The 20,284-nt window shown below is 49.1% G+C and overlaps 1 protein-coding gene across 1 annotated transcript in view; it reads left to right on the top strand.

The window, feature by feature from the left end:
- The window catches only part of LOC144827291 (aquaporin-4-like), a 233,422-nt gene extending 213,888 nt beyond the window's left edge, over window positions 1-19,534 (top strand). Inside the window, exon 4 of the mRNA XM_078685662.1 lies at window positions 19,204-19,534. Coding sequence (XP_078541788.1) covers window positions 19,204-19,482 — 279 coding nt within the window. The 3' untranslated portion in view covers window positions 19,483-19,534. The remainder of the gene's footprint in view (window positions 1-19,203) is intronic.
- Window positions 19,535-20,284: the final 750 nt, after the last annotated feature.

The raw sequence follows: 20,284 nt of genomic DNA, 5'->3' as shown, positions 1-20,284 counted from the left end.
AAATCAGTCTGACCCTGTGCCTCATGGGAACAGTCCAGCCCGAACTGCCAAGCCATGCCTTCCCTGGACCGGAAACAAGCTTCCTAGGACCGGTTTGTGGCGTTACAGCCGTCTTCAGCCAGGCTTGCTTGAATCCAGTGGCAAAGTGAGCAAGGGACTCACGTCTGAGCATACCCTGCCAACTTATGGCGAACAAAGCGGTACAAAAGGGGGTGGTGATGGACGGAGCATCTGAACCAATCAAACACTCACACCCAGTCAACAGATCTGGGTTTAATCCATCACCGTTCTTTAGCCCACTCTGCCACCCCAGTTCAGATTTGGCCATATGCAAATCAGTCTGACCCTGTGCCTCATGGGAACAGTCCAGCCCGAACTGCCAAGCCATGCCTTCCCTGGACCGGAAACAAGCTTCCTAGGACCGGTTTCTGGCACTACAGCCGTCTTCAGCCAGGCTTGCTTGACTCCAGTGGCAAAGTGAGCAAGGGACTCACGTCTGAGCATACCCTGCCAACGTATGGCGAACAAAGCGGTATAAAAGGGGGTGGTGATGGACGGAGCATCTGAACCAATCAAACACTCACACCCAGTCAACAGATGTGGGTTTAATCCATCGCCGTTCTTTAGTCCACTCTGCCACCCCAGTTCAGACATGGCCATATGCAAATCAGCCTGACCCTGTGCCTCATGGGAACAGTCCAGCCCGAACTGCCAAGCCATGCCTTCCCTGGACCGGAAACAAGCTTCCTAGGACCGTTTTATCGCATTACAGCCATCTTCAGCCAGGCTTGCTTGAATCCAGTGGCAAAGTGAGCAAGGGACTCACGTCTGAGCATACCCTTCCAACATATGGCGAACAAAGTGGGACAAAAGGGTGTGGTGATGGATGGAGCATCTGAACCAATTAAACACTCACACCCAGTCAACAGATCTGGGTTTAATCCATCACCGTTCTTTAGCCCACTCTGCCACCCCAGTTCAGACATGGCCATATGCAAATCAGTCTGACCCTGTGAATCATGGGAACAGTCCAGCCCGAACTGCCAAGCCATGCCTTCCCTGGACTGGAAACAAGCTTCCTAGGACCGGTTTCTGGCATTACAGCCGTCTTCAGCCAGGCTTGCTTGAATCCAGTGGCAAAGTGAGCAAGGGACGCACGTCTGAGTATACCCTGCCAACTTATGGCGAACAAAGCGGTACAAAAGGGGGTGGTGATGGACGGAGTATCTGAACCAATCAAAAACTCACACCCAGTCAACAGATCTGGGTTTAATCCATCACCGTTCTTTAGCCCACTCTGCCACCCCAGTTCAGATATGGCCATATGCAAATCAGTCTGACCCTGTGCCTCATGGGAACAGTCCAGCCCGAACTGCCAAGCCATGCATTCCCTGGTCAGGAAACAAGCTTCCTAGGACCGGTTTCTGGCATTACAGCCGTCTTCAGCCAGGCTTGCTTGAATCTAGTGGCAAAGTAAACAAGGGACTCACGTCTGAGCATACCCTGCCAACTTATGGCGAACAAAGCGGTACAAAAGGGGGTGGTGATGGACGGAGAATCTGAACCAATCAAACACTCACACCCAGTCAACAGATCTGGGTTTAATCCATCACCGTTCTTTAACTCTTTCTGCCACCCCAGTTCAGACATGGTCATATGCAAATCAGTCTGACCCTGTGCCTCATGGGAACAGACCAGCCCGAACTGCCAAGCCATGCCTTCCCTGGACCGGAAACAAGCTTCCTAGGACCGTTTTCTCGCATTACAGGCGTCTTCAGCCAGGCTTGCTTGAATCCAGTGGCAAAGGGAGCAAGGGACTCACGTCTGAGCATACCCTGCCAACTTATGGCGAACAAAGCGGTGCAAAAGGGTGTGGTGATGGACGGAGCATCTGAACCAATCAAACACTCACACCCAGTCAACAGATCTGGGTTTAATCCATCACCGTTCTTTAGTCCACTCTGCCACCCCAGTTCAGACATGGCCATATGCAAATCAGCCTGACCCTGTGCCTCATGGGAACAGTCCAGCCCGAACTGCCAAGCCATGCCTTCCCTGGACCGGAAACAAGCTTCCTAGGACCGGTTTCTGGCATTACAGCTGTCTACAGCCAGGCTTGCTTGAATCCAGTGGCAAAGTGAGCAAGGGACTCACGTCTGAGCATACCCTGCCAACTTATGGCGAACAAAGCGGTACAAAAGGGTGTGGTGATGGATGGAGCATCTGAACCAATTAAACACTCACACCCAGTCAACAGATCTGGGTTTAATCCATCACCGTTCTTTAGCCCACTCTGCCACCCCAGTTCAGACATGGCCATATGCAAATCAGTCTGACCCTGTGCCTCATGGGAACAGTCCAGCCCGAACTGCCAAGCCATGCCTTCCCTGGACTGGAAACAAGCTTCCTAGGACGGGTTTCTGGCATTACAGCCGTCTTCAGCCAGGCTTGCTTGAATCCAGTGGCAAAGTGAGCAAGGGACTCACGTCTGATTATACCCTGCCAACTTATGGCGAACAAAACGGTACAAAAGGGGGTGGTGATGGACGGAGTATCTGAACCAATCAAAAACTCACACCCAGTCAACAGATCTGGGTTTAATCCATCACCGTTCTTTAGCCCACTCTGCCACCCCAGTTCAGACATGGCCATATGCAAATCAGTCTGACCCTGTGCCTCATGGGAACAGTCCAGCCCGAACTGCCAAGCCATGCCTTCCCTGGTCCGGACACAAGCTTCCTAGGACCGGTTTCTGGCATTACAGCCGTCTTCAGCCAGGCTTGCTTGAATCTAGTGGCAAAGTAAACAAGGGACTCACGTCTGAGCATACCCTGCCAACTTATGGCGAACAAAGCGGTACAAAAGGGGATGGTGATGGACGGAGCATCTGAACCAATCAAACACTCACACCCAGTCAACAGATCTGGGTTTAATCCATCACCGTTCTTTAACTCTTTCTGCCACCCCAGTTCAGACATGGTCATATGCAAATCAGTCTGACCCTGTGCCTCATGGGAACAGTCCAGCCCGAACTGCCAAGCCATGCCTTCCCTGGACCGGAAACAAGCTTCCTAGGACCGTTTTCTCGCATTACAGCCGTCTTCAGCCAGGCTTGCTTGAATCCAGTGGCAAAGGGAGCAAGGGACTCACGTCTGAGCATACCCTGCCAACTTATGGCGAACAAAGCGGTACAAAAGGGTGTGGTGATGGATGGAGCATCTGAACCAATTAAACACTCACACCCAGTCAACAGATCTGGGTTTAATCCATCACCGTTCTTTAACTCTTTCTGCCACCCCAGTTGAGACATGGTCATATGCAAATCAGTCTGACCCTGTGCCTCATGGGAACAGTCCAGCCCGAACTGCCAAGCCATGCCTTCCCTGGACCGGAAACAAGCTTCCTAGGACCGTTTTCTCGCATTACAGCCGTCTTCAGCCAGGCTTGCTTGAATCCAGTGGCAAAGGGAGCAAGGGACTCACGTCTGAGCAAACCCTGCCAACTTATGGCGAACAAAGCGGTACAAAAGGGTGTGGTGATGGACGGAGCATCTGAACCAATCAAACACTCACACCCAGTCAACAGATCTGGGTTTAATCCATCACCGTTCTTTAACTCTTTCTGCCACCCCAGTTCAGACATGGCCATATGCAAATCAGCCTGACCCTGTGCCTCATGGGAACAGTCCAGCCCGAACTGCCAAGCCATGCCTTCCCTGGACCGGAAACAAGCTTCCTAGGACCGGTTTCTGGCATTACAGCCGTCTTCAGCCAGGCTTGCTTGAATCCAGTGGCAAAGTGAGCAAGGGACTCACGTCTGAGTATACCCTGCCAACTTATGGCGAACAAAGCGGTACAAAAGGGGGTGGTGATGGACGGAGTATCTGAACCAATCAAAAACTCACACCCAGTCAACAGATCTGGGTTTAATCCATCACCGTTCTTTAGCCCACTCTGCCACCCCAGTTCAGATATGGCCATATGCAAATCAGTCTGACCCTGTGCCTCATGGGAACAGTCCAGCCCGAACTGCCAAGCCATGCCTTCCCTGGTCAGGAAACAAGCTTCCTAGGACCGGTTTCTGGCATTACAGCCGTCTTCAGCCAGGCTTGCTTGAATCTAGTGGCAAAGTAAACAAGGGACTCACGTCTGAGCATACCCTGCCAACTTATGGCGAACAAAGCGGTACAAAAGGGGGTGGTGATGGACGGAGCATCTGAACCAATCAAACACTCACACCCAGTCAACAGATCTGGGTTTAATCCATCACCGTTCTTTAACTCTTTCTGCCACCCCAGTTCAGACATGGTCATATGCAAATCAGTCTGACCCTGTGCCTCATGGGAACAGACCAGCCCGAACTGCCAAGCCATGCCTTCCCTGGACCGGAAACAAGCTTCCTAGGACCGTTTTCTCGCATTACAGGCGTCTTCAGCCAGGCTTGCTTGAATCCAGTGGCAAAGGGAGCAAGGGACTCACGTCTGAGCATACCCTGCCAACTTATGGCGAACAAAGCGGTACAAAAGGGTGTGGTGATGGACGGAGCATCTGAACCAATCAAACACTCACACCCAGTCAACAGATCTGGGTTTAATCCATCACCGTTCTTTAGTCCACTCTGCCACCCCAGTTCAGACATGGCCATATGCAAATCAGCCTGACCCTGTGCCTCATGGGAACAGTCCAGCCCGAACTGCCAAGCCATGCCTTCCCTGGACCGGAAACAAGCTTCCTAGGACCGGTTTCTGGCATTACAGCTGTCTACAGCCAGGCTTGCTTGAATCCAGTGGCAAAGTGAGCAAGGGACTCACGTCTGAGCATACCCTGCCAACTTATGGCGTACAAAGCGGTACAAAAGGGTGTGGTGATGGATGGAGCATCTGAACCAATTAAACACTCACACCCAGTCAACAGATCTGGGTTTAATCCATCACCGTTCTTTAGCCCACTCTGCCACCCCAGTTCAGACATGGCCATATGCAAATCAGTCTGACCCTGTGCCTCATGGGAACAGTCCAGCCCGAACTGCCAAGCCATGCCTTCCCTGGACTGGAAACAAGCTTCCTAGGACGGGTTTCTGGCATTACAGCCGTCTTCAGCCAGGCTTGCTTGAATCCAGTGGCAAAGTGAGCAAGGGACTCACGTCTGATTATACCCTGCCAACTTATGGCGAACAAAACGGTACAAAAGGGGGTGGTGATGGACGGAGTATCTGAACCAATCAAAAACTCACACCCAGTCAACAGATCTGGGTTTAATCCATCACCGTTCTTTAGCCCACTCTGCCACCCCAGTTCAGACATGGCCATATGCAAATCAGTCTGACCCTGTGCCTCATGGGAACAGTCCAGCCCGAACTGCCAAGCCATGCCTTCCCTGGTCCGGACACAAGCTTCCTAGGACCGGTTTCTGGCATTACAGCCGTCTTCAGCCAGGCTTGCTTGAATCTAGTGGCAAAGTAAACAAGGGACTCACGTCTGAGCATACCCTGCCAACTTATGGCGAACAAAGCGGTACAAAAGGGGATGGTGATGGACGGAGCATCTGAACCAATCAAACACTCACACCCAGTCAACAGATCTGGGTTTAATCCATCACCGTTCTTTAACTCTTTCTGCCACCCCAGTTCAGACATGGTCATATGCAAATCAGTCTGACCCTGTGCCTCATGGGAACAGTCCAGCCCGAACTGCCAAGCCATGCCTTCCCTGGACCGGAAACAAGCTTCCTAGGACCGTTTTCTCGCATTACAGCCGTCTTCAGCCAGGCTTGCTTGAATCCAGTGGCAAAGGGAGCAAGGGACTCACGTCTGAGCATACCCTGCCAACTTATGGCGAACAAAGCGGTACAAAAGGGTGTGGTGATGGACGGAGCATCTGAACCAATCAAACACTCACACCCAGTCAACAGATCTGGGTTTAATCCATCACCGTTCTTTAGCCCACTCTGCCACCCCAGTTCAGACATGGCCATATGCAAATCAGTCTGACCCTGTGCCTCATGGGAACAGTCCAGCCCGAACTTCCAAGCCATGCCTTCCCTGGACCGGAAACAAGCTTCCTAGGACCGTTTTATCGCATTACAGCCGTCTTCAGCCAGGCTTGCTTGAATCCAGTGGCAAAGTGAGCAAGGGACTCACGTCTGAGCATACTCTGCCAACTTATGGCAAACAAAGCGGTACAAAAGGGGGTGGTGATGGACGGAGCATCTGAACCAATCAAACACTCACACCCAGTCAACAGATGTGGGTTTAATCCATCGCCATTCTTTAGTCCACTCTGCCACCCCAGTTCAGACATGGCCATATGCAAATCAGCCTGACCCTGTGCCTCATGGGAACAGTCCAGCCCGAACTGCCAAGCCATGCCTTCCCTGGACCGGAAACAAGCTTCCTAGGACCGGTTTCTGGCATTACAGCCGTCTTCAGCCAGGCTTGCTTGAATCCAGTGGCAAAGTGAGCAAGGGACTCACGTCTGAGTATACCCTGCCAACTTATGGCGAACAAAGCGGTACAAAAGGGGGTGGTGATGGACGGAGTATCTGAACCAATCAAAAACTCACACCCAGTCAACAGATCTGGGTTTAATCCATCACCGTTCTTTAGCCCACTCTGCCACCCCAGTTCAGATATGGCCATATGCAAATCAGTCTGACCCTGTGCCTCATGGGAACAGTCCAGCCCGAACTGCCAAGCCATGCCTTCCCTGGTCAGGAAACAAGCTTCCTAGGACCGGTTTCTCTCATTACAGCCGTCTTCAGCCAGGCTTGCTTGAATCTAGTGGCAAAGTAAACAAGGGACTCACGTCTGAGCATACCCTGCCAACTTATGGCGAACAAAGCGGTACAAAAGGGGGTGGTGATGGACGGAGCATCTGAACCAATCAAACACTCACACCCAGTCAACAGATCTGCGTTTAATCCATCACCGTTCTTTAACTCTTTCTGCCACCCCAGTTCAGACATGGTCATATGCAAATCAGTCTGACCCTGTGCCTCATGGGAACAGTCCAGCCCGAACTGCCAAGCCATGCCTTCCCTGGACCGGAAACAAGCTTCCTAGGACCGTTTTCTCGCATTACAGGCGTCTTCAGCCAGGCTTGCTTGAATCCAGTGGCAAAGGGAGCAAGGGACTCACGTCTGAGCATACCCTGCCAACTTATGGCGAACAAAGCGGTACAAAAGGGTGTGGTGATGGACGGAGCATCTGAACCAATCAAACACTCACACCCAGTCAACAGATCTGGGTTTAATCCATCACCGTTCTTTAGTCCACTCTGCCACCCCAGTTCAGACATGGCCATATGCAAATCAGCCTGACCCTGTGCCTCATGGGAACAGTCCAGCCTGAACTGCCAAGCCATGCCTTCCCTGGACCGGAAACAAGCTTCCTAGGACCGGTTTCTGGCATTACAGCTGTCTTCAGCCAGGCTTGCTTGAATCCAGTGGCAAAGTGAGCAAGGGACTCACGTCTGAGCATACCCTGCCAACTTATGGCGGACAAAGCGGTACAAAAGGGTGTGGTGATGGATGGAGCATCTGAACCAATTAAACACTCACACCCAGTCAACAGATCTGGGTTTAATCCATCACCGTTCTTTAGCCCACTCTGCCACCCCAGTTCAGACATGGCCATATGCAAATCAGTCTGACCCTGTGCCTCATGGGAACAGTCCAGCACGAACTGCCAAGCCATGCCTTCCCTGGACTGGAAACAAGCTCCCTAGGACCGGTTTCTGGCATTACAGCCGTCTTCAGCCAGGCTTGCTTGAAACCAGTGGCAAAGTGAGCAAGGAACTCACGTCTGAGTATACCCTGCCAACTCATGGCGAACAAATCGGTACAAAAGGGGGTGGTGATGGACGGAGCATCTGAACCAATCAAAAACTCACACCCAGTCAACAGATCTGGGTTTAATCCATCACCGTTCTTTAGCCCACTCTGCCACCCCAGTTCAGACATGGCCATATGCAAATCAGTCTGACCCTGTGCCTCATGGGAACAGTCCAGCCCTAACTGCCAAGCCATGCCTTCCCTGTTCTGGAAACAAGCTTCCTAGGACCGGTTTCTGGCATTACAGCCGTCTTCAGCCAGGCTTGCTTGAATCTAGTGGCAAAGTAAACAAGGGACTCACGTCTGAGCATACCCTGCCAACTTATGGCGAACAAAGCGGTACAAAAGGGGGTGGTAATCGACAGAGCATCTAAACCAATCAAACACTCACACCCAGTCAACAGATCTGGGTTTAATCCATCACCGTTCTTTAGCCCACTCTGCCACCCCAGTTCAGACATGGCCATATGCAAATCAGTCTGACCCTGTGCCTCATGGGAACAGTCCAGCCCGAACTGCCAAGCCATGCCTTCCCTGGACTGGAAACAAGCTTCCTAGGACCGGTTTCTGGCATTACAGCCGTCTTCAGCCAGGCTTGCTTGAATCCAGTGGCAAAGTGAGCAAGGGACTCACGTCTGAGTATACCCTGCCAACTTATGGCGAACAAAGCGGTACAAAAGGGGGTGGTGATGGACGGAGCATCTGAACAAATCAAAAACTCACACCCAGTCAACAGATCTGGGTTTAATCCATCACCGTTCTTTAGCCCACTCTGCCACCCCAGTACAGACAAGGCCATATGCAAATCAGTCTGACCCTGTGCCTCATGGGAACAGTCCAGCCCGAACTGAAAAACCATGCCTTCCCTGGTCCGGAACCAAGCTTCCTAGGACCGGTTTCTGGCATTACAGCCATCTTCAGCCAGGCTTGCTTGAATCTAGTGGCAAAGTAAACAAGGGACTCACGTCTGAGCATACCCTGCCAACGTATGGCGAACAAAGCGGTATAAAAGGGGGTGGTGATGGACGGAGCATCTGAACCAATCAAACACTCATACCCAGTCAACAGATCTGGGTTTAATCCATCACCGTTCTTTAGCCCACTCTGCCACCCCAGTTCACACATTGCCATATGCAAATCAGTCTGACCCTGTGCCTCATGGGAACAGTCCAGCCCGAATTTCCAAGCCATGCCTTCCCTGGACCGGAAACAAGCTTCCTAGGACCGTTTTCTCGCATTACAGCCGTCTTCAGCCAGGCTTGCTTGAATCCAGTGGCAAAGTGAGCAAGGGACTCACGTCTGAGCATACTCTGCCAATTTATGGCGAACAAAGCGGTACAAAAGGGGGTGGTGATGGACGGAGCATCTGAACCAATCAAACACTCACACACAGTCAACAGATGTGGGTTTAATCTATCGCCGTTCTTTAGTCCACTCTGCCACCCCAGTTCAGACATGGCCCTATGCAAATAAGCCTGACCCTGTGCCTCATGGGAACAGTCCAGCCCGAACTGCCAAGCCATGCCTTCCCTGGACAGGAAACAAGCTTCCTAGGACCGGTGTCTGGCATTACAGCCGTCTTCAGCCAGGCTTGCTTGAATCCAGTGGCAAAGTGAGCAAGGGACTCACGTCTGAGCATACCCTGCCAACTTATGGCAAACAAAGCGGTACAAAAGGGTGCGGTGATGGATGGAGCATCTGAACCAATTAAACACTCACACCCAGTCAACAGATCTGGGTTTAATCCATCACCGTTCTTTAGCCCACTCTGCCACCCCAGTTCAGACATGGCCATATGCAAATCAATGTCGGACCCTGTGCCTCATGGGAACAGTCCAGCCCGAACTGCCAAGCCATGCCTTCCCTGGACTGGAAACAAGCTTCCTATGACCGGTTTCTGGCATTACAGCCGTCTACAGCCAGGCTTGCTTGAATCCAGTGGCAAAGTGAGCAAGGGACTCACGTCTGAGTATACCCTGCCAACTTATGGCGAACAAAGCGGTACAAAAGGGGGTGGTGATGGACGGAGCATCTGAACCAATCAAAAACTCACACCCAGTCAACAGATCTGGGTTTAATCCATCACCGTTCTTTAGCCCACTCTGCCACCCCAGTTCAGACATGGCCATATGCAAATCAGTCTGACCCTGTGCCTCATGGGAACAGTCCAGCCCGAACTGCCAAGCCATGCCTTCCCTGGTCCGGAAACAAGCTTCCTAGGACCGGTTTCTGGCATTACAGCCGTCTTCAGCCAGGCTTGCTTGAATCTAGTGGCAAAGTAAACAAGGGACTCACGTCTGAGCATACCCTGCCAACTTATGGCGAACAAAGCGGTACAAAAGGGGGTGGTGATGGACGGAGCATCTGAACCAATCAAACACTCACACCCAGTCAACAGATCTGGGTTTAATCCATCACCGTTCTTTAACCCTTTCTGCCACCCCAGTTCAGACATGGTCATATGCAAATCAGTCTGACCCTGTGCCTCATGGGAACAGTCCAGCCCGAACTGCCAAGCCATGCCTTCCCTGGACCGGAAACAAGCTTCCTAGGACCGTTTTCTCGCATTACAGCCGTCTTCAGCCAGGCTTGCTTGAATCCAGTGGCAAAGGGAGCAAGGGACTCACGTCTGAGCATACCCTGCCAACTTATGGCGAACAAAGCGGTACAAAAGGGTGTGGTGATGGACGGAGCATCTGAACCAATCAAACACTCACACCCAGTCAACAGATCTGGGTTTAATCCATCACCGTTCTTTAGCCCACTCTGCCACCCCAGTTCAGACATGGCCATATGCAAATCAGTCTGACCCTGTGCCTCATGGGAACAGTCCAGCCCGAACTGCCAAGCCATGCCTTCCCTGGTCCGGAAACAAGCTTCCTAGGACCGGTTTCTGGCATTACAGCCGTCTTCAGCCAGGCTTGCTTGAATCTAGTGGCAAAGTAAACAAGGGACTCACGTCTGAGCATACCCTGCCAACTTATGGTGAACAAAGCGGTACAAAAGGGGGTGGTGATGGACGGAGCATCTAAACCAATCAAACACTCACACCCAGTCAACAGATCTGGGTTTAAACCATCACCGTTCTTTAACCCACTCTGCCACCCCAGTTCAGACATGGCCATATGCAAATCAGTCTGACCCTGTGCCTCATGGGAACAGTCCAGCCCGAACTGCCAAGCCATGCCTTCCCTGGATTGGAAACAAGCTTCCTAGGACCGCGCTCTGGCATTACAGCCGTCTTCAGCCAGGCTTGCTTGAATCCAGTGGCAAAGTGAGCAAGGGAGTCACGTCTGAGTATACCCTGCCAACTTATGGCGAACAAAGCGGTACAAAAGGGGGTGGTGATGGACGGAGCATCTGAACCAATCAAAAACTCACATCCAGTCAACAGATCTGGGTTTAATCCATCACCGTTCTTTAGCCCACTCTGCCACCCCAGTTCAGACATGGCCATATGCAAATCAGTCTGACCCTGTGCCTCATGGGAACAGTCCAGCCCGAACTGCCAAGCCATGCCTTCCCTGGTCCGGAAACAAGCTTCCTAGGACCGGTTTCTGGCATTACAGCCGTCTTCAGCCAGGCTTGCTTGAATCTAGTGGCAAAGTAAACAAGGGACTCACGTCTGAGCATACCCTGCCAACTTATGGTGAACAAAGCGGTACAAAAGGGGGTGGTGATGGACGGAGCATCTAAACCAATCAAACACTCACACCCAGTCAACAGATCTGGGTTTAAACCATCACCGTTCTTTAACCCACTCTGCCACCCCAGTTCAGACATGGCCATATGCAAATCAGTCTGACCCTGTGCCTCATGGGAACAGTCCAGCCCGAACTGCCAAGCCATGCCTTCCCTGGATTGGAAACAAGCTTCCTAGGACCGCGCTCTGGCATTACAGCCGTCTTCAGCCAGGCTTGCTTGAATCCAGTGGCAAAGTGAGCAAGGGAGTCACGTCTGAGTATACCCTGCCAACTTATGGCGAACAAAGCGGTACAAAAGGGGGTGGTGATGGACGGAGCATCTGAACCAATCAAAAACTCACATCCAGTCAACAGATCTGGGTTTAATCCATCACCGTTCTTTAGCCCACTCTGCCACCCCAGTTCAGACATGGCCATATGCAAATCAGTCTGACCCTGTGCCTCATGGGAACAGTCCAGCCCGAACTGCCAAGCCATGCCTTCCCTGGACTGGAAACAAGCTTCCTAGGACCGGTTTCTGGCATTACAGCCGTCTTCAGCCAGGCTTGCTTGAATCCAGTGGCAAAGTGAGCAAGGGACTCACGTCTGAGTATACCCTGCCAACTTATGGCGAACAAAGCGGTACAAAAGGGGGTGGTGATGGACGGAGCATCTGAACCAATCAAAAACTCACACCCAGTCAACAGATCTGGGTTTAATCCATCACCGTTCTTTAGCCCACTCTGCCACCCCAGTTCAGACATGGCCTTATGCAAATCAGTCTGACCCTGTGTCTCATGGGAACAGTCCAGCCCGAACTGCCAAGCCATGCCTTCCCTGGTCCGGAAACAAGCTTCCTAGGACCGATTTCTGGCATTACAGCCGTCTTCAGCCAGGCTTGCTTGAATCTAGTGGCAAAGTAAACAAGGGACTAACGTCTGAGCATACCCTGTCAACTTATGGCGAACAAAGCGGTACAAAAGGGGGTGGTGATAGACGGAGCATCTGAACCAATCAAACACTCACACCCAGTCAACAGATCTGGGTTTAATCCATCACCGTTCTTTAACCCACTCTGCCACCCCAGTTCAGACATGGTCATATGCAAATCAGTCTGACCCTGTGCCTCATGGGAACAGTCCAGCCCGAACTGCCAAGCCATGCCTTCCCTGGACCGGAAACAAGCTTCCTTGGACCGTTTTCTCGCATTACAGCCGTCTTCAGCCAGGCTTGCTTGAATCCAGTGGCAAAGTGAGCAAGGGACTCACATCTGAGTATACCCTGCCAACTCATGGCGAACAAATCGGTACAAAAGGGGGTGGTGATGGAAGGAGCATCTGAACCAATCGAAAACTCACACCCAGTCAACAGATCTGGGTTTAATCCATCACCGTTCTTTAGCCCACTCTGCCAGCCCAGTTCAGACATGGCCATATGCAAATCAGTCTGACCCTGTGCCTCATGGGAACAGTCCAGCCCGAACTGCCAAGCCATGCCTTCCCTGTTCTGGAAACAAGCTTCCTAGGACCGGTTTCTGGCATTACAGCCGTCTTCAGCCAGGCTTGCTTGAATCTAGTGGCAAAGTAAACAAGGGACTCACGTCTGAGCATACCCTGCCAACTTATGGCGAACAAAGCGGTACAAAAGGGGGTGGTAATGGACGGAGCATCTAAACCAATCAAACACTCACACCCAGTCAACAGATCTGGGTTTAATCCATCACCGTTCTTTAACCCTTTCTGCCACCCCAGTTCAGACATGGTCATATGCAAATCAGTCTGACCCTGTGCCTCATGGGAACAGTCCAGCCCGAACTGCCAAGCCATGCCTTCCCTGGACCGGAAACAAGCTTCCTAGGACCGTTTTCTCGCATTACAGCCGTCTTCAGCCAGGCTTGCTTGAATCCAGTGGCAAAGGGAGCAAGGGACTCACGTCTGAGCATACCCTGCCAACTTATGGCGAACAAAGCGGTACAAAAGGGTGTGGTGATGGACGGAGCATCTGAACCAATCAAACACTCACACCCAGTCAACAGATCTGGGTTTAATCCATCACCGTTCTTTAGCCCACTCTGCCACCCCAGTTCAGACATGGCCATATGCAAATCAGTCTGACCCTGTGCCTCATGGGAACAGTCCAGCCCGAACTGCCAAGCCATGCCTTCCCTGGACTGGAAACAAGCTTCCTAGGACCGGTTTCTGGCATTACAGCCATCTTCAGCCAGGCTTGCTTGAATCCAGTGGCAAAGTGAGCAAGGGACTCACGTCTGAGTATACCCTGCCAACTTATGGCGAACAAAGCGGTACAAAAGGGGGTGGTGATGGACTTAGCATCTGAACCAATCAAAAACTCACACCCAGTCAACAGATCTGGGTTTAATCCATCACCGTTCTTTAGCCCACTCTGCCACCCCAGTACAGACAAGGCCATATGCAAATCAGTCTGACCCTGTGCCTCATGGGAACAGTCCAGCCCGAACTGAAAAACCATGCCTTCCCTGGTCCGGAAACAAGCTTCCTAGGACCGGTTTCTGGCATTACAGCCGTCTTCAGCCAGGCTTGCTTGCATCTAGTGGCAAAGTAAACAAGGGACTCACGTCTGAGCATACCCTGCCAACGTATGGCGAACAAAACGGTATAAAAGGGGGTGGTGATGGACGGAGCATCTGAACCAATCAAACACTCACACCCAGTCAACAGATCTGGGTTTAATCCATCACCGTTCTTTAGCCCACTCTGCCACCCCAGTTCACACATTGCCATATGCAAATCAGTCTGACCCTGTGCCTCATGGGAACAGTCCAGCCCGAATTTCCAAGCCATGCCTTCCCTGGACCGGAAACAAGCTTCCTAGGACCGTTTTCTCGCATTACAGCCGTCTTCAGCCAGGCTTGCTTGAATCCAGTGGCAAAGTGAGCAAGGGACTCACGTCTGAGCATACTCTGCCAATTTATGGCGAACAAAGCGGTACAAAAGGGGGTGGTGATGGACGGAGCATCTGAACCAATCAAACACTCACACACAGTCAACAGATGTGGGTTTAATCCATCGCCGTTCTTTAGTCCACTCTGCCACCCCAGTTCAGACATGGCCCTATGCAAATAAGCCTGACCCTGTGCCTCATGGGAACAGTCCAGCCCGAACTGCCAAGCCATGCCTTCCCTGGACAGGAAACAAGCTTCCTAGGACCGGTGTCTGGCATTACAGCCGTCTTCAGCCAGGCTTGCTTGAATCCAGTGGCAAAGTGAGCAAGGGACTCACGTCTGAGCATACCCTGCCAACTTATGGTGAACAAAGCGGTACAAAAGGGTGTGGTGATGGATGGAGCATCTGAACCAATTAAACACTCACACCCAGTCAACAGATCTGGGTTTAATCCATCACCGTTCTTTAGCCCACTCTGCCACCCCAGTTCAGACATGGCCATATGCAAATCAGTGTCGGACCCTGTGCCTCATGGGAACAGTCCAGCCCGAACTGCCAAGCCATGCCTTCCCTGGACTGGAAACAAGCTTCCTATGACCGGTTTCTGGCATTACAGCCGTCTACAGCCAGGCTTGCTTGAATCCAGTGGCAAAGTGAGCAAGGGACTCACGTCTGAGTATACCCTGCCAACTTATGGCGAACAAAGCGGTACAAAAGGGGGTGGTGATGGACGGAGCATCTGAACCAATCAAAAACTCACACCCAGTCAACAGATCTGGGTTTAATCCATCACCGTTCTTTAGCCCACTCTGCCACCCCAGTTCAGACATGGCCATATGCAAATCAGTCTGACCCTGTGCCTCATGGGAACAGTCCAGTCCGAACTGCCAAGCCATGCCTTCCCTGGTCCGGAAACAAGCTTCCTAGGACCGGTTTCTGGCATTACAGCCGTCTTCAGCCAGGCTTGCTTGAATCTAGTGGCAAAGTAAACAAGGGACTCACGTCTGAGCATACCCTGCCAACTTATGGCGAACAAAGCGGTACAAAAGGCGGTGGTGATGGACGGAGCATCTGAACCAATCAAACACTCACACCCAGTCAACAGATCTGGGTTTAATCCATCACCATTCTTTAACCCTTTCTGCCACCCCAGTTCAGACATGGTCATATGCAAATCAGTCTGACCCTGTGCCTCATGGGAACAGTCCAGCCCGAACTGCCAAGCCATGCCTTCCCTGGACCGGAAACAAGCTTCCTAGGACCGTTTTCTCACATTACAGCCGTCTTCAGCCAGGCTTGCTTGAATCCAGTGGCAAAGGGAGCAAGGGACTCACGTCTGAGCATACCCTGCCAACTTATGGCGAACAAAGCGGTACAAAAGGGTGTGGTGATGGACGGAGCATCTGAACCAATCAAACACTCACACCCAGTCAACAGATCTGGGTTTAATCCATCACCGTTCTTTAGCCCACTCTGCAACCCCAGTTCAGACATGGCCATATGCAAATCAGGCTGACCCTGTGCCTCATGGGAACAGTCCAGCCCGAACTGCCAAGCCATGCCTTCCCTGGTCCGGAAACAAGCTTCCTAGGACTGGTTTCTGGCAATACAGCCGTCTTCAGCCAGGCTTGCTTGAATCTAGTGGCAAAGTAAACAAGGGACTCACGTCTGAGCATACCCTGCCAACTTATGGCGAACAAAGCGGTACAAAAGGGGGTGGTGATGGACGGAGCATCTAAACCAATCAAACACTCACACCCAGTCAACAGATCTGGGTTTAAACCATCACCGTTCTTTAACCCACTCTGCCACCCCAGTTCAGACATGGCCATATGCAAATCAGTCTGACCATGTGCCTCATGGGAACAGTCCAGCCCGAACTGCCAAGCCATGCCTTCCCTGGACTGGAAACAAGCTTCCTAGGACCAGTTTTTGGCATTACAGCCGTCTTCAGCCAGGCTTGCTTGAATCCAGTGGCAAAGTGAGCAAGGGAGTCACGTCTGAGTATACCCTGCCAACTTATGGCGAACAAAGCGGTACAAAAGGGGGTGGTGAATGGACGGAGCATCTGAACCAATCAAAAACTCACACCCAGTCAACAGATCTGGGTTTAATCCATCACCGTTCTTTAGCCCAATCTGCCACCCCAGTTCAGACATGGCCATATGCAAATCAGTCTGACCCTGTGCCTCATGGGAACAGTCCAGCCCGAACTGCCAAGCCATGCCTTCCCTGGACCAGAAACAAGCTTTCTAGGACCGGTTTCTGGCATTACAGCCGTCTTCAGCCAAGCTTGCTTGAATCCAGTGGCAAAGTGAGTAAGGGACTCATGTCTGAGCATACGCTGCCAACTTATGGCAAACAAAGCGGTACAAAAGGGGGTGGTGATGGACGGAGCATCTGAACCAATCAAACACTCACACCCAGTCAACAGATCTGGGTTTAATCCATCACCGTTCTTTAGCCCACTCTGCCACCCCAGTTCAGACATGGCCATATGCAAATCAGTCTGACCCTGTGCCTCATGGGAACAGTCCAGCCCGAACTGCCAAGCCATGCCTTCCCTGGACCGGAAACAAGCTACCTAGGACCAGTTTCTGGCATTACAGCCGTCTTCAGCCAGGCTTGCTTGAATCCAGTGGCAAAGTGAGCAAGGGACTCACGTTTGAGCATACCCTGCCAACTTACGGCGAACAAAGCGGTACAAAAGGGGTTTCCCTACAATCACAGAATTATGATGGCGGCAGTAGGAGGAGGGAAAACTGCAGGGGAATTAGGTTCCTCTTCTGATGGGCTCACAGAGCCCGTCGAAAGAGGAGCAGTATTGTAATCCGTTGAATGACGGTGGAGCCTCAGGATCATGATGTCGGTTTCCAACAGCCTTTCCATGTCGGCCTTGCCGACATGGAAAGGCTGTTGGAAAGTGACTTTAGGGGCCCCTAGCAGGGCCGACATCTCCCCTAACCCTCCGCTATGGGGACTGGGTGGGCGCCATTTACTCCCACTGCACAAGCTTCCATTGAAAAATGGATGTGTGCGTCTGCCCTTTGGAAGTTTGACCTATGGTCGCGTGGTGCAAACCGTAAACAGTTTCGTGTGGACTCAAGTCCGCTAGATATCATAATAAGGCCCGATAGTGTCAAAATATTAACAACTATAAATACAATAATGTAATTTTTTTTTTAAACACCACAATTAACACATACAATAATAAATAACATAATAAAAAATAACCTAATTTTAAAATATTACATACATGTTAAATAATTAAATATTTGTTCAAATATTAATATTTATTCCTACAATATTTGTAGTTAATTACCACTACACCCTGTATCCCCTCATATAAATCAACACACTCAAATATATATATTAAAAAATGTCCTTCATTTTTATAATTAAGTCTGCTAAACATGTATTAATAATGAAGGAATAGTGGGAAGTTAATTACATATTAATACTCTATTTACCCCTATATATTCACCAACTGCCACCTGATATAGAATATAAAAAATAATCTAATTACATAATTATAATTTTTATAAATTAACTTTATTTAGTACAAAAACACCCCCCCAAAAAAACTTTTAATATTTTACTCAATTTACATAATTATTTTTCATGTAAAGAATTATTTAAAAATGAATTTTAAAATTAATTGTTAACTAATTCTCATGTAGTTATGTCCCACCTTATACCCCTACAAAACCCACAACCCATTCCTAAAATTAACATAATAAATTTACACAATTAACATAAATAGTTGTCAAATAAATATTTAATTTGAATTAAGAATGAATTACTTAATAAGAAAATAATTTACTTCCCACCCTGTACCCCTATAAACTCCACAACCTACACCTAAAATGTAACTTAATGAATTATGTTAATTGTGCAATCATTTTTCTATCAATTAAATTATGTATATTAAATAAAACTAATTATTAAATAATTATAATTAAATTACTTCCCATCCTATACACCTATAAACCCACAACCTGGTACACAAATAAAATCACAAAAATATATTACATTCAATTGAATAACTACTAAAAATGTAAGAACAATATTAAAAAACAAAGAATAATGATACACAAAATATACATGTTTTTAAATTTGTATGCATTTTAGTATAACATTTAAATGTACAATATCATTAACAACTATATTTCTGTAAACGATATTAATGACTCTGCTATTACTTACCCTAAATTGATATTCTTGACAACGTTATCCTTGCAGACGATATTTCCATATCACAATATTTTGGTAGCAAGATAATTTTGTTTTAATATTTGGCTGAATACCGGAGAAAATCTCTTCAGTGGTTTTTGCTGTACCATAGAGGAACATTCTAATGGGACCTAAAATTGGAAATGCTTTTGTTTTGCCCTTCGCTCCTTTCCCTGCTGGATCTGCCCACCAGGGATGAGACAAATTTCTTGCAGAATTGTCAATTTGTCCCAATGTTCTGAACAAACCAAAAACCCATTTTCAATCGAACGTTTAGTTTAACTGTAACTACAAAGTAACTGTTGGTGACTATATATTTATCCTAGAGAGATCAATAGGTAAAAAGCATGTTTGTAATAAATTATGCTGATTACATATTTTTTCCCTCCATAATTTGGCTTTTTCAAAAGACCGGCAAAATGCTAAATATGAAGCAAAACACACTAAATATTGAGAAAGCGTATTATTCTGTCATCAACCTTATATTTTCGTATATTTATTTACACAACATTGTGTTTTGTTTTCCATTTTCAGATTTATTGGGTTGGACCAATAATAGGAGCAGTGCTTGCTGGTGTCTCTTATGAGTACGTCTATTGCCCAGATATTGAATTTAAGCAGCAGTTGAAAGATGCCTTTAGCAAGGCGACCCAGAAAACCCGCGTGAAATACCAGGATGTGGATGACAACCAGAGCCAAGCAGATCATGACGACTTGATCCTCAAAACTGGCACAGTTAATGTCATTGACCCTTACAGGGGCAAGGACAGGAAGGCGAAGGACACAGATAGCGAGATCCTGTCTACTGTGTGAACAATAGAGCGACTTATTCCATAAAAAGGAGACTAAACATATAAACATTTAACTTCACTCTCTAAATTCAGTGACTACAATGTATTTCTATTTTACGTCAGTATCAGCCTGCCAGCATTATCATGGAGCTAAACATTTATCTCGCTGAACTGACAAAGTTATTAGTGAGCAAGAGTTCACGTTGAGTGCCGCCCATCATGTTGAAAGACAGCAGGTCAAATCCAAGACTCAGATGGCAATGCTGTATATGCTAGTCACTATTCATTTTGCGTTTCACCCAGAGAATATTCTACAAATGTTGTAATACCATGGGCAGAGGAAATTAATGATTGGTGGTAATGTGGGAAATGTGTTTGGGTTAGGAAACATTTCTGGAACTGCCGTTCGTCGTGACCTCTCTTAAATAAGATGAGGGCTGCCTTAAATAAGGTTTGTATTTGGGTTACAGGTGATCAGTCCAGGTGCTTGAAAATCATACTTGCTGGCTGAATAAGAGAGATTTTCTCGATTATAGTGGTGTTCAACGATCAGGTTTAAAATTTAGAATATTTTATTCAAACTTCCATTCAAAAATAAATGTTTTGATGCTAAATGGGTTTAGAAATTCCTACTTACCACATCTAAACATTGTAGCTGAAGAATGTGTCACTACACCTAACACTGTTGCTAATAGGTTTTCACTAAAATATGAAAACTGTTCAGTCAATAAAATGAATGCAACAAAACGTGTACAGAATTTTGAACAAGATTACTAGGCCGTTGACAATTCTTAACCAATAGAGTACACACACTCACACTCACA

This window comes from Lissotriton helveticus, chromosome 4_1, assembly GCF_964261635.1.
Source record: "Lissotriton helveticus chromosome 4_1, aLisHel1.1, whole genome shotgun sequence".
Classification (NCBI taxonomy): domain Eukaryota; kingdom Metazoa; phylum Chordata; class Amphibia; order Caudata; family Salamandridae; genus Lissotriton; species Lissotriton helveticus.
The sequence above is the reverse complement of the archived record's forward strand: the minus strand, read 5'-3'. Positions and strand labels throughout refer to the sequence as shown.